The sequence below is a fragment of the Trichosurus vulpecula genome, chromosome 4 (assembly GCF_011100635.1).
Source record: "Trichosurus vulpecula isolate mTriVul1 chromosome 4, mTriVul1.pri, whole genome shotgun sequence".
NCBI classification, from domain to species: domain Eukaryota; kingdom Metazoa; phylum Chordata; class Mammalia; order Diprotodontia; family Phalangeridae; genus Trichosurus; species Trichosurus vulpecula.
Genome location: NC_050576.1, coordinates 162,993,138 through 163,007,797, shown reverse-complemented (window position 1 = coordinate 163,007,797; position 14,660 = coordinate 162,993,138). Strand labels below are relative to the sequence as shown.

The window sequence follows — 14,660 nt, the reverse complement described above, 5'->3', positions numbered from 1 at the left end:
CTCAGGCTTGCAATCTAGGAGTCAGCCCAGATTCCTCCATCCTCTGCCCTCCTTCCAATCTGTTGCCAAGGTCTGTTGTTTTCACCTTTGCAACAGCTCTTGAATATGTCCCCTTCTCTCCTCTGACACTTCCACAATTCTAGTGCAGGCTCTCATCCCCTCAAGTCTATGTTATTGCAATAGTCTGCTGGTGGGTCTATGTGCCTCATATCTCTTCCCACTCCAATCCATCCTCCATTCAGCCACTAAAGTGATTTTCCTAAAGCACAGGTCCAATCATATGTCCCTCTCATTTTCTCTGGCTGTTGCCCATGGCTGGAATACCATCCCTCCTCTACTCTGACTACTAACCTCCCTGACTTCCTTTAAGTCCCAACTAAAATCTCACCCATGTAGGAAGCCTTACCCAACCCCTTTTGATTCCAGTGCCTTCCCTTTGTTAAGTATTTCCTATTGATCCTGTCTATAGCTTGCTTTGTATAGATTCGTCTGCATGTTGTCTTGCTCATTAGATTGCAAGCTCCTTGAGGGCAGGGACTATCTTTTGCCTCTTTTTATATCCCCAGCACTTAGCACAGTGCCTGGCACACAGTAAGCACTTAATAAATGTTTATTGATTGATTTTTGATTGACTCACACTACCTGTGTGATCATGGTTGAGTCAATTAACCTTGCAATACTCCCTACAACTTTCTAAGTATGTTGGGGAATGGTTGCTGATCTGTATTGGTAGAGGGAGTTTCCACACTGGGAATTCCTTATACTGTTGAACTCACCGGTAGGGACCAAAAGCAACAACAACAACAACACAAAACCCTTATAGAAACTCAGCAGTAATGATAAATAACAAAGTCGATTCCAGGTGGTGCTGTGCTTGCATTTCCCTCCACATTCTCTTTAGGGGACTATCCTGACCTTAGAACATAATGAACCAGTCTCCACGTAAATACAACCTGGGACCTGAGCTGGACACCTCAGGTGAGATAGTTACCATGACTCCTATAGTAAGAACTCACAGAACTGTAGCTCTCACTCGGCATGTTACTTCCTGTCTATAAATTCAGAACCTTGGCAGGACTGTTGCCTTTTTCAGGTGACCTAGTGATCTGAAACAATTTGTTTACCAGACTTTTGAGCACAACATTAATGATAGTTGATTCCAAAACTCTAGAATTTGAACCTTAAGGCTGTTTTTTGTCTGTGTGGTTTTGTGTGTGTTTGTGTTTTTTGGGAAGAGGGGTGGGGTGGATCCTGGTAGGAATTTTTCTCTGGCTTTCTAGTATAGGGTTTTGTGAGGGATTATTTTATCCAGGTATTCCCAGCCACCCTTAAAACAAACAATCTAAATGGAAGAATCTGAAGTCTCTTGAGGGTGGCTTCAGATTCACCCACTCACCTTGGAAAGGTCTACCAGGGTGTTGGCTTGATCACTCAGCTTTCTCTGTTCCATCTTTACGCTTCTCAGCCTGTGGGAGAAAGATGGCAACGATCTCATCTTGGCCTTCGTGCTAAGGTGTTAAGAGATCAACTCTCTCCTTTGGCTTCAGTTTCTTGACCAAATTGCCCTCTCTGATTTTGGAACCTAGCATGGTTAATGTGAACACAACTTGACTCATAGACTTGGCAGGGTCCAAAGAAAGGACAAGTCTTTCTCCTCTCTCTCTCTCTTCTCTCTTTCTCTTTCTGGGTCTACCAAGGAGAACACCAGTAGATCTGAAGTGGAAACTGTCATGGGCCTCTCTTTTCTACCACCTCCCAGGCCACTTTCTCTAGGCCTCATGAGGACCATGGGAAGTTCTGTTGGGCATGGCTCTACTTACTGGTGGATAGCCTGGAGGAATTTCCTCTGGTGTTTCCGGACTTTGGCATGGTCAATCTTTTTGAGCAGCTTGGTGTGTTTATAGATAAGCCATGTTTCTCGAAGGACATTTGCTGCAGCATTCTTTATCTATGAAAGAAAAGCAGACACTGGGATCAGCTCAAGTTCCTGAGTTGGTATTAAGAAGTGTATGTAGTTGATCACACACTATCTGCTATGGTCTGTTTTGGTCATCAGAATGAAGAATTCTTAGAAATAGACGATTAAAATCCATCTCCCACCACACCTTTTTAGGGAACACAAGAGACCATGGTGACTTGAAGTTCATAGATGATAGATTAAGATTTAGCATTCAAAGGGCTTAGAAGACCATATAGCCCAATCCCTTTCATCTTACAGATTAGGAAACTGAGGCCCAGAAAGGTTAAGTCACTTGGCTAAGATCGTATAGATAGTAGACTGCAGAGCTGGGTATTCCTGCTGTAAGTCTAGTGCTCTTCTTACTGTACCAGTTTTTTTTGTTTGTTTCTTAAGAAATCATCCCAATGACCCTTCTTTAGGCTATGGCTGCTGTTGCTATCCTTAGCCAGGATTCATTATCCAAACCCTGAGGCCTTTCGGCCACATTTTTCATAAATATAATTACACCTCTATGTCATGGCTGTTGAGGCCCACAGAGTTCTGAGATACCCACCCATTAGGTACACATGGTAAATCTCCATAATTCAGAAAATAAACTGATTTCCATTGGCTGAAGCTGTTAATGTATCCTCTTTGGGGAAAAGTCTTCCCAACAGAATGAAAATGGAGCCATCAACAAGCCAATTGTCCCATTCCCAAATGACCCTAAACATTGAAACTGCAGTTTTCCATGCAGATATAATTGGAACAAAACTGAAATATTTCCAAAGCAATTCCTGAAAATCAGCTAAGATTTTTCAGTGTGAAGCTGGAGCTTTCCCCCTTCAGAGGCTGGCTTCTTCTTGGTGCAATACAGTCACACATTTCTACATAAGACACTGTAATCTGTTGACATGGAAACCACTGATATCACCCGGTTCATGACTGAACTGAGACATATCAACAGTGTCCAGATGGCAAGGGACAAAGTTTTCATTCACACAGAGACATCTTCAGTAATTAGTAACAAGAGCGAGGGGAAACATTCCTTATTAAACACAAACTAAATAGATTCTTGATTAACCATTACCATTTCTATCAGCCATGCAAATTGGCCCAGGCCCACAGGCCCATAGGTTCAGGGTATAGCAGGAATTAAGGCAGGTCTAGAGAAAGTCAGATGTTTATTAGAGGTGGTCTGGCAATTCACATCCATAGACCGCCTTATGTCTCTCAAAGCACTTTCCTCTTAACAACCCCCCATGAGAGAGATAGTGTGGATATTATTATCCCGGTTTTATAGGTGTGGAAATTGAAATTCACAGCAGTTAGGAGATTTGCCACGGTCACACAGATAGTAACTGTTTGAGGCAAAATTTGAACCCAAGTCTAGAGACTCCAAGTTCAGTGCTCTTTCCATTATAGTGGTATAGTGGGAAGAACACAGGAATAGAATCAAAAGACCTAGGTTCGAGTTCCAGCTCCCTTATTTATTAGCTGTGTGACCTTGGGCCAATCACTTCATGTCCCTGAAACTCAGTTTCCTCATTTGTAAAGTGGTGATCATAATCCTTAAAATGCCCATCTCAGGTGGCTGCCATAAAAAGGAAATAAGAGAATGGACTCCAAAGGGTTTTGAACAGGAAGTGTAACACAACTGCCCCCTAGAAAGAGGAAAGTCTGAGGATGCCACCTTGTGACCCTTCTGAGAATTAGGACGTCAGGGGATACTGACACATCAGAGAGGCACTAGATGGCATGGGAAGGGCCACTGAGCATTTTTGCAGGTTAACTATATGAGATCATAGATCTAGAGGTGGAAGGGATGTTACAGGATGCCTACTCCACCCCTTCCCATTTTATGGACAAGGAAACTGAGGCCTAGAGAAGTCAAGTGACCTGTCCAAAGTTATATAGGTAGTAAGAAGCTGTCAGGTTTCAAACCTAGGTCCTCTGATTCCAAAGCCAGTATGTTTTCTACTGTATCATGGTCTGTGTGTATATATGGTGAGGGAGAGAAGAGAGAGAGGGGGAGAGAGAGAGAGGGTAAGAGAGAGAGAGAAAAATAGGGGGAGAGGAAGAGAGGCAGAGAGAGGAGAGAGAGCGAAAAAGAGAGAGGGGGAGAGAAAGAGATGGGGGAGAGGAAGAGAGAGGGGGAGAGGAAGAGAGAGGGGGAGAGGAAGAGAGAGAATGAGAGAAGGAAAGAAAGGGAGAAGGGGAGAATGAGGGAAAGAGAAAGAGAGAGGGGAAAAGGAAAAGAGAGAGGGGAAAAGGAAAAGAGAGGCAGAGAGAAGGAGAGAGGGAGAGAAAGAGAGGAGAGAGAAAGGGAGAATGAAAGAAAAAAGAGAGGGGGAAGAGAAAGAGAGGGGGAGAGAAGGAGAGAGAGGAGAGAAAGAGAGAGAGAATGAGAGAAAAAGGGAGAGAAAGGTTGGATTATATCTTTCCCTGGCTCTGCTTTGTTTTCTATAAACAGCTAATTCTTCTCAGAAACATTCCATGTGACATAAATATTGTTTTTTTGTTCAGTAAAAGTCCACTAGGAAAGTGGCTTGAAATGACTTAACTATACACCTCTGGCACTGATGTTTCACCCAGTAGAATGTAATCACAAGGGCAGGGATTGTATTTTTCTGTGATGCCAGCACCTGACACATTGATAAGCTCACAGGAGATACTTAATAAATGCTTGTTGATTGATTGGTTGACTTGCTTGCTGACGTTGAATTGGATGGTGGTGGGTGGAAGATGATGGCAGTGAGCATATAAGAGGAAGAGGAGGTCGGTTGGGCCTGGCTGGAAGCGGATTTGTTCTCCTCCAGGGTGGGTATGGTTGGCAGGAAGAGTGAATCCCTTCGCTTTGTATCATATGCCTTGGGGGGAAGAAGTAGTGAGAAGTAGTGGACAGTGTTGGACTTAGGAATACCTGGGTTCAAACCCTGCCCCTGAAACTTACAAGCTGCATGACCCTGGGTAAGTCATTTAGATTCTTTGTGACTTAGTTTTTTCATCTGTCAAATAGAGATAATACCTGTAGTATCTATGGTGGTTGTGTAAGAAAAGGTAAGTTAGGAGAATTTGCAAACTGTAAACACTCTATAAATATTAGCTGTTATCATAATTATTATTATTGGAGGAGGCACATAATGTGGGTACATGCCATTTTCAGATTTCTTGAGTGCTTAGTCCCTTATCAAAGGAAAGTATCTGAGCAAATCTTTACTTTGTTTGATATGATGGAAAGAACATTAGATTTGCAACCAGGAGACCTGGAATTGAATAGCATCTTCAAAATTTACTAGATACGTGAAAATAGGCGAGTAATGTAACCTTTCTAAGCCTGTTTTCCTCATATGTAAAGTGGGGAAATAACAGCTGCATTATTTATCTCACAAAGTTATTGAAAGAAAAGGGCTTTGGAAACTGCAAACCATTCTACTAAACATAGATAGAAACACTCAGTTGATTTAGTTAGCTCACCCTCTTTTGGATGCTAATCTTATAGAATTATTGCATGTTGTAGCTGAAAGGGACCCCTAAAAACTATCTATCCAACCTATTCATCTTACAGATGAATATCATAAGGTCACAGTATTTAGGGCTGGAAGGGACCTCTGAAATAATTTACTCCAGTCCTTTCATGTTTTACTGGTTAAGAAACCGGGATTCAGAGAAACCAAAAGATTTCAACCAAGTCACATAGTAAGCAGGAGAGCTGGGATTTGAACACAGGTCCTGACTCCAAAGTCAGCAGCCCCTCCACAGCATGTTTACTGAGCTAGAGAATAATAATAGTAATGGACAAATCTCAGAGTTGGAAGAGATCTCAGAGGGGATGCAGTTCAGCCCTCATCTGAACACAAATCACCTAATCAATAGTCAGCCAATTTCTACTTGAAGATTTCCAGGAATGAAGAACTTACTACTTGCCAAAGCAGTCCATTCTGCATTGGGGCAGCTCTAATTGTTATAGCAACAACAGAGTTGAAGTCTCTTTAAATCAATGATCTTATGATAACATGATCTCACTGATTTCTACCTCTCTGGTGGCTCCTTCTTATTCTCCTTTGCTGGATCTTCAATGAGGTTATGCCCACTAACCCTGGGCATCCCCCAAGGGCTTGTCCTGGGTCCTCTTCTCTTCTTCTTTACCATCTCACTTGGTGATCTCAGCAGCTTTCTTGGATTCAATGATCATCTCCATGCAAATGATCCCCAGGTCTATTTATCCAGCCCTAACCTCTCTTGATCTCCAACTGCATAGGAGACATGTCAAACAGGATGTCCTGTAGACCTCTTAAATTCAAAATATCCACAGATGAGCTCATTATCTTCCCCCTCCCCCAAACCCTTCTATCTTTCCAATTTCCTTGTTAATGTTGAGGGCACTACCACCCAATCACATAGACTCACAACTTATGCGTCATCTTTGTTATCTTACCCTCAGTCACCTCACATATCCAATCTGTTGCCTTTACAATATCTCTTCTACAGGACCCTTTATTTTCTCTGATGTAGGCCCTTCTCTGGTGTAGACCCTTATCACTTCACACCTGGACTACCTGTAACCTTCTGTTTCATCTTCCCCATTTCAGTCCATCCTGAACTTAATCGTCTTCCTTAAGCCCATATCTAACAATGTCACCCGCTACTCAACAAACTCCAGTGGCTCTCAATTGCCTCCAGGAACAGATATAAAATCCTATATGTAAAGCAGTTAGCTGGCATGCTGGATAGAACACTGGGCCTGGAGTCAGGGAGACCTGAGTTCAAATCTAACCTCAGACACTTACTAGTGGTGTGACCCTGGGCAAGTCACTTAACCTCTGTTTGCCTTAGTTTCCTCAAATGTAAATGGGGATGATAACAGCACCCAACTTCCAAGATTGTTGTAAGGATCAAATAAGATAATATTTGTAAAACATTCAGCAGAGTGCCTTGTATACAGTAGGTGCTTAATAAATGCTTCTTCCCTTCCCTTTCTCCCATTTGGCTTTTAAAGCTCTTAGTTATCTCTTCCTACTCCTCAAGTCTTCTTATGCTTTATTTCCCTTTATGTGATCTAGGGTCATTGGTCCTTTTGTTCCTTTCACAAAACACTCAATCTCCCAGCTTTGTGCCTTTTTGCTGGCTGTCTCCAATGACTGGAATGCTTTCCCTTCTCATTTCTACTTTGGGGCTTCCCCAGCTTCCTTCAAATTTCCCCTCAAATCCTAATTTCTGCATGAGGTATTTCCCAGTCCTCCTCAATGCTAGTGCCTTTCTTCTGAGATTACCTCCAATTTACTCTGTCTATATCTCATATATGCATAGCTGCTTGCATGTTGTCTCCCCCATTAGAATGAGCTCCATTATGGAAGATACTGTCTTTTGCCTTTCTTTGTATTCCCAGTGCTTAGCACAGTGCCTAGCATATAGTAAGTGCTTAATAAATTGCTTACTAGTCATCTTATTGGGAAAATTGGGACACTAATGCACTATTGGTGGAGTGGTAAACTGATCCAACCATTCTGGAGAGCAATTTGAAACTATGCCCAAAGGACTATCAAACTGGGCATACCCTTTGACCCAGCAATACCACTACTAGGTTTGTAAGAGATTAAAAAGAAAAGGACCTGTATGTACAAAAATATTTATAGCAGCTCTTTTTGTGGTGGCCAAGAATTGGAAATTGAGGGGATGTCCATCAATTGGAGAATGGCTGAACAAGTTGTGGTACATGATTGTGATGGAATACTATTGTGCTATAAGAAACAACAAGCAGGATGCTGTCAGAAAAACCTGGGAAGACTTACAGGAAATGATGCAAAGTGGAGTGAGCAGAACCAGGAGAACATTGTGCAGAGTAATGGCAATATGGTACAGTGATCCACTATGAATGACTTACTTAGCTATTCTCAGCAATACAATGATCCAAGATAATTCCAAAGGACTCATGATGAAAAATGCTATCCACCTCCAGACAAAGAACTGATGGAGTCTGTTGTAAGTTGAAGTATACTTAAAAACTTTATTTTTCTTGGGTTTTTTTTTGGGGGGGGTTATATTTTCTTTCACAACATGGATAATATGGAAATATGTTTTGCACAATTACACATATTTAACAAATTGCTTCCCTTCTCAATGAGGGGGGAGTGGAGGGAGAGGGAGAATTTGGAACGCAAAATTAAAAAAAAATAAACAAAATATTTTTAAAAATAAACTTATTGACTTAACTGAAAGTACACTGGATATGGAATAAGAGGTTCTGGGTTCAAATCCGAATTCTACCACCCCCCCCCACCAGTGTGACCCTGGGCAAGTCACTTTGCCTCTGTTTGTTTCAGTTTCCTCAGCTGTAAAATGGGACTGATAACAGCACCTACCCCTCAAGGTTGTGGTGAGGACCAAATAAAAGAATGTATTTTTTTTAAAGCACTTAGTACAGTTCTTGGCACATGGTCGGTCCTATATAAATGCTTATTCCCTTCTCTTTCCTTCTTTCTCTTATCCGTCCCTCACAATTTGATGCCATTTGTAAATCCGATAAGTATGCCAACTATATGTGCCTGGATGGCCTGCTGGACTTGGAGTCAGGAAGACCTGGGATCGAATCCTACCTCTGACTTTTATTAGCTTTGTGATCATAGACAAGGCAATTAACTTCTCTGAAACTCAGTTTCCTCATGTGAAAATGAGGGCGATAATACGTCTAGTACCTGTTTCTCAGGGTCGGTATGGCGTTCAAATGAGACAATGCATGGAAAAGGACTTGTGGACTTTAAATTGTTACATATGGTTGCTATCACACATTTTTGTTATCTTCATTTTACAGATAAGTCAGCTGAAGCTCAGAGACATGATTTGCCTTTCCTAAGGCCACAAAATAAGTTAAATGACAGCACCAGAACTCAAATTCAGCACTTTTGAATGCAAGTCCAACCCTCTTCCCACATGTCATGGAGCATCCTGGAAGCTCCATTGGTGAGTCCATTCCCTACCAGACCCAAGATCTAGGAAAGAGGGGGAAGGAAGAGAACCATCCAAAGCCAGAGGGAGGCTGCCATTGGTTCCTGAATGCCTACAAAGTACAGCGAGGGGAAGCTGCAAAGGTAAAACTAGAACCCAAGGCCAAGAACAGTAACAGGGGGCTCCATGCTCTCTGCCAATTTATACAAAAATCCTAGTAATGCATATTTTGGAAGTGCTATTCAGCTGGAAGGGGCCCAAGCGCTCTTTGGCGATCACAGGCCATCCTAGGCAGGTTGAGAGAAGAGGGTCAACATTTGGTGGCTGGTGCCCTGCATGGAAATCACAGCACTGCAGAGCCCTCGTTAGAGGTATTCACATCTTTTTTTATGGGTTTGGATGTAAGCGGAATGTGTGCAAATATGTTTAAGAAAGTGTAATGTTGAAGGAAAAGTGCTGGTTGCTGTCTTGGAAATTAATTGCCAGCAAATGGCCTAGCACAAATGGTCTAGCACAAAGCTAAGTGGATCGATATCTACAAGAGAAGAAGAAATAGGCTTTTAACTGCAGAGAGCTTTTCCAGTCCAGCAGTAGATGTGACAGAAGCCTCCCTCCACATCAGTCAGTGGAGTCCTTTTTCGGGCTGAGGGGAGAAGTGAGGTTTCCTCTTCTTTGAATGAAATCCCTCCATTCTCAGGATGGTTAGGAGACTCCATAAAAGTCTGAGTTGGAGTTAGAGTTAGAGACAGCACTTCCATTTCCAAAATGAATTTGGGCCCCCTATGGGAACCCAGAGCCAAAAGGCATGGCTGGGAGGATGAATATGGGAGAAGGCAATGAAGGGAAGGAAGACAGGGTTGGTAAAATCTAGGACTCTATGGCCTTTCAACTAGTGCTTTCGAAGTGGATAGGGAGCCAGGCCTAGAGTAAGGAAGAATTGAGTTCAAATACAGCCTCTGACCTTACTAGCTATGTGACCTTGGGTAAGTCACTTAACCCTCTGCCTCAGTTTCCTCATCTGTCAAATGAGCTGGAGAAGGAAGAGGTAATTCACTCAGAAGGAAATGGCAAACCACTATCTTTGCCAAGTAAACCCCAAAAGAGGTCATAAAGAGCCAGACAGGACTGAAATGAAGGAACAGAAACAACAACAAGAAGTAATCTTTCCACCAATACCATCCTCTTCAGTTTAGAGGAAGGACAATCAAAATGCCTCAAGTCCTCAGATTTTTTGTTTGTTTTTTTTTTTTGTTTGCAGGGGGGAAGGCAGGGCAATTGGGGTTAAGTGACTTGCCCAAGGTCACACAGCTAGTAAGTGTGTCAAGTGTCTGAGGCTGGATTTGAACTCAGGTGCCACCTAGCTGCCCCCAAGCTCTCAGGTTTTAACCAATAAAGAAGTAGGGGCCCTCTCATAGAATCACAAGGTGTTAGAGCTGAAAGGGACTATAGAGTTCGTCTGGTACAACCCACCAACCCACCCATTTTATAGATGAGGGAGCTGAGGCCCAGAGAGAAGTGCTCAAGGGCACATGACCAGGTAAAGAGAGATGAGACTGAACCCAGGACTTCTGACACTGCCCTCCTCCCTCAACACACACAGCCTGTTGAGAGGGAGACATCTGAGTATGATCCCTTAAGTATCTGCATGGAAAATGAGCCTTAAGCAACGAAAGAAGCCTCCAGTATTAAGTTCAGAATTTTTCTGATTCCAAAATGTTTACATGAAGATATATTTTTATTTCTTTTCCCAAAGAAACATGTGTGGGATAGTGGAAAGAATACTGACCTTAAGGTCTTGTCAAAAGAACCAAGTTCAAATTATAATTTATGTGCTTCATAGTAATGTCTGATTTTGTTGTTCAGTTCTTTCTCTTTCCTTCTGTCTTTCTTTCTTTTCCTTCCTTCCTTCCCTTCTATCTCTCTATCCACCTATCTATGATATTGTTATTATTATTACAACTTCAAATAAATTATCTTAAGTGCTTTGCAAACTTCAAGAAGCTATATAGGATTCTGGATTCTGAAGGAGACCTCAGGTATTATCTAGTCCAACCTTTCCATTTTATAGTGAGGAAGCTCAGGTCCACCTAGAGAGGTAACTGACTTGCCCAGTCACAAAGGTAGTAGATGGCATAGGTGGGGTCTGAACCTTAGTTGTCTGGCTCTAAATCCATTGCTCTTTTGTGTCTTTTTCCTTCAGTGATAATACCATCACTACTACCACTTACTACTACTACTACTACTACTACTACTACTTGTCATATAAATCAATGATTGTTGTCATAACCTCACCCAATCATTCAGAAGAAAGCTGAAGAAAGGAAACTTTGTAATCATCGAAAGGCTAAAAAGAGTAATTGAGGACATAGGAACAACCTTGAAGCTGTTAACTGGAAGAAGGATTAAATTTCTTCTGTTTGGCCTCTGAGGGTGGGGTGGGGAGGGCAGGGTGTATAGGCTTGATGTAAGCAAACATTTACCCCACCATTGGAACTATTCAGGAGTAGAATGGGCTGCCCCGGGAGGTTAGTGGGTGCTTCCTCACTGGCAGCCCCAAGGAGAGGCTGGATGTCTGTGATAGATGGCTGTGAGCTGTGAGTTGGAGGTTCCTCCTTCTGACTCTGAGATTCTGCAATTCCATGTATTTGAAAGGGAAAGCAAACGCTTACTAGCTGTGTAATCCTGGGCAAGTCACAACTCCTCTGGGCCTCAGTTTCCTCGCCTGTAAAATCATAATAATAGCTCACAGGGTTGTTGTGGAGAAAGTGCTCCGTCAGCTTGAACGTTCAGAGACGGGAGCTATTATTAACAAGAACAAGAACAATCTCTCTCCCGAATCACGTGGGCTTCTTGCTTGGCTCTTGTGAAACCTGTACCTGGTAGCTGCTATGAAATTAGAACCAGGCATTACACCGCACCTATAAACTCTGGTGAGGAAATGAAGGGGGACGAGAGACCCTGTGGCTGAGCGTCTCATTTCCTCCCACAGCTGTGAAAGGCCTTTGAAGAGCAGTTCCCGGGAGTCCTGCTGGTGGAACCCAGAGGGAGGCCATTATTAGCATCTCTATTATGTGGCAATTTTGCTTAAGCCCCAACAGAATCCCGCGGTGGGAAGGGATTCTCTCGTTAGGCGGAGGATGCAAAGGGAAGAAAGGGAGGGGGGACTTAGGGCCACAGGACTGAGAGCTGGAATGGATCTTAGAGACCGCTCATTTTACAGGGAAGGAAACAGAGGCCTAGGTAGGCACAGGGACTTTGGAGGCAGCGTGGTGTAGTGGACAGAGGGCTTGTCTTGGAGTTAGGAAGACCTAGGGATTCTGGACTTTGACACTTTGACCCAGTTCTCTTTCTACTATCCCAAGAGAACTGTAGGAATGCTGAACTTATTATGTGTCCAGAGCCCTGCACATTTGTTATCGTTGTGACTATTCATGACCGCATTTGGGGTTTTCCTGGCAGAGATATTGGAATGGTTTACCATTTCCTTCTCCAGATCATTTTACAGATGAGGAAACTGAGGCAAACAGAAGTTAAGTGACTTGCCCAGGGTCACACAGCTGTCTGATACCAGATTAAAACTCAAGTCTTCCTGACTCCAGGCCCATTGGTCTATCCAGTACATCACCTAGCTGTCTCACCCTGCACATAGTAGGTGGTTAATTAGAATTTGCTTAATTGAACTGAAGAATGTATACGCAGTCCATATAGGACTTACACCTGTTCCAGAAGAGAAGTGAAGCAGGAATTTGGGGCCAGAGTCAGGAGGAAGGCTTAATATGGTGCATGCCAGTCTGGAGGTCCCTCTGAATTGTAAATGAACTTTTCCTGAGCCAAAGAGGTCCGATCACTACCTATCATCCCACCCAAAGAACTGGAATGTTGGGGGGTGGGGAAAAAGGCACCCAAAGGGGAATTTAGCATCTTCCAGGAGAGAGTTGACTTCTGGGAGAATTCCATGAGAGATTGAAAAAATAAGAAAATTATAAGCCTTAGGGAGAGTTGACTAAAGAGGGAATCTGAAAGAAAGGGCTTACTCATTCAAGGAGAAGGGACAAATAAGAATAAATTTCTATTGCTGGAGCTATAATCAGGAATTCTTGTGCCTGGGCTAAGGAGGGGAGAGAGGGGAACTAGGGTAGTGAATCTCACCTAAGGGTATGGACCCTAGGGGGAGAAAGTAGATTCCCCCCAGGGCACTGCGGGTTTCTATGATGCTGAAAGGATTGACTGATGTTGGGGAGGGGTCCTGGATGTGTGCAGCTACCAAGGGGAGAAAGCCTACCTCCAGATGGTACTGTAGAGACAGTCTCAATTTGGACACCCTGGGGATGCCCAAACCCCAAATGTTCCACTTTAGTTTTGTCTTAAAGCTTAAAAAAATCACTGACCTTCCCACCGCCCTGCCCCCATACACTGAGAGGTTTTTACTGCAAACGTAATTATTCCCATTTTTCAAACGAGGAAACAGAGTCTTAGAGAGTTGAAATTATTTACATAAAGTCACACAGTTACCAAATATCAGAGCCAAGATTCACTCCATGTTTTCAGACTCCATATTTAGGGTACATTATTACATTAAGCTGTTTCCTCCTCTAAGAAATGAGACCTAGTTCCCAGGCACACCACTGGTACTGATCTCTATAAACTTCCAGCAAAAGTTCTCTATAAACTTGTAAATTTTCCTGTTGTTCTTATTTCACATCCTTATACACAGAGAGACACTTCATCAGAAAAACAACTAGTTTTAGATTCCAAAGACTTGAATTCAAATCCTACCCCTGACTTCCAGCAAGTCATCATTAGCAGTGTGACTCTGCTTCCAGGATAATAATACTGGCACCACATTCCACATGATTTAGTATACACGTGACATGTTATTCCGTTATTATGCTTCCCCCCCCAAAAAGGCTGTCAGCTATCAAATAAAATATTAGAAGTTTTGAAATAATTCAGTAATTCAAAAGGAAAAATATCTTTTTTAATGGCTCCTATGGTTAATTTCGGGCAGCTATGTGGTGCAGTGGATAGAGTGACAGACCTGGAGTCAGGAAGATTCATTTTCCTGAGTTCAAATCCAGCCTCAGACACGTGCTAGCTGTGTGACCCTGGCCAAGTCACTTAACCCTGTTGGTCTCAGTTTCCTCCTCTGTCAAATGAGTTGGAGAAGGAAATAGCAAACCACTCTAGTATCTCTGCCAAGAAAATTCCAAATGGGGTCAGACACGGTTGAAATGGCTAAATAACAACATGGGTTAGACTAGACAGCCACCAAGGTCCATTTCAATTCTCAGATTCTAGGATTCTGTGACTGAGCATCTGGGGGGAATCTAGGTCCTTTTTGCAATCCTTGACAAAAATCTCTCCGCTTCTCATTTGCATATATATTATATACTAGCCCAGAGGTTAGGAATAAGTTGTAATTATGAGACTAACAGTGACAGTAACGTCGCAGAGTTAGCGTGGGAAGGTCTGATGGCATTCGAGACCTCGCTGCTTGGTGTGGCAATTTGTGCATTAGTAAAGACAGACCCTAGGATTCAGGAAGAATTAGAAGAGAATCATAGAATCTCACAGTTGGATGGGGGTTCTGCCATATCATCTAGTTCAATTCCTTGCCTAATATATAATAATAATATTAGTGCTAATATCTAATATTTACATAAAGCTCACTATGTGCCAGGCACTGTGTTAGGCACTCTACAATGATTATTTCGTTCGATCCCCCCAACAACCCTGGGAGGCAGGTGCTGTTATCATCTCTATTTTATAGATGTGG

General features: G+C 42.7%; 1 protein-coding gene across 2 annotated transcripts in view; it reads right to left on the bottom strand.

The window, feature by feature from the left end:
• The window catches only part of KCNN3 (potassium calcium-activated channel subfamily N member 3), a 291,621-nt gene that overhangs the window by 5,094 nt on the left and 271,867 nt on the right, over positions 1-14,660 (bottom strand). For both annotated transcript variants that reach the window (XM_036756376.1, XM_036756377.1), the window contains 2 exons: positions 1,821-1,948; positions 1,397-1,466 (listed from right to left, as the gene is read on the bottom strand). In XM_036756376.1, the coding sequence (XP_036612271.1) occupies positions 1,397-1,466; positions 1,821-1,948 (198 nt within the window). The remainder of the gene's footprint in view (positions 1-1,396; positions 1,467-1,820; positions 1,949-14,660) is intronic.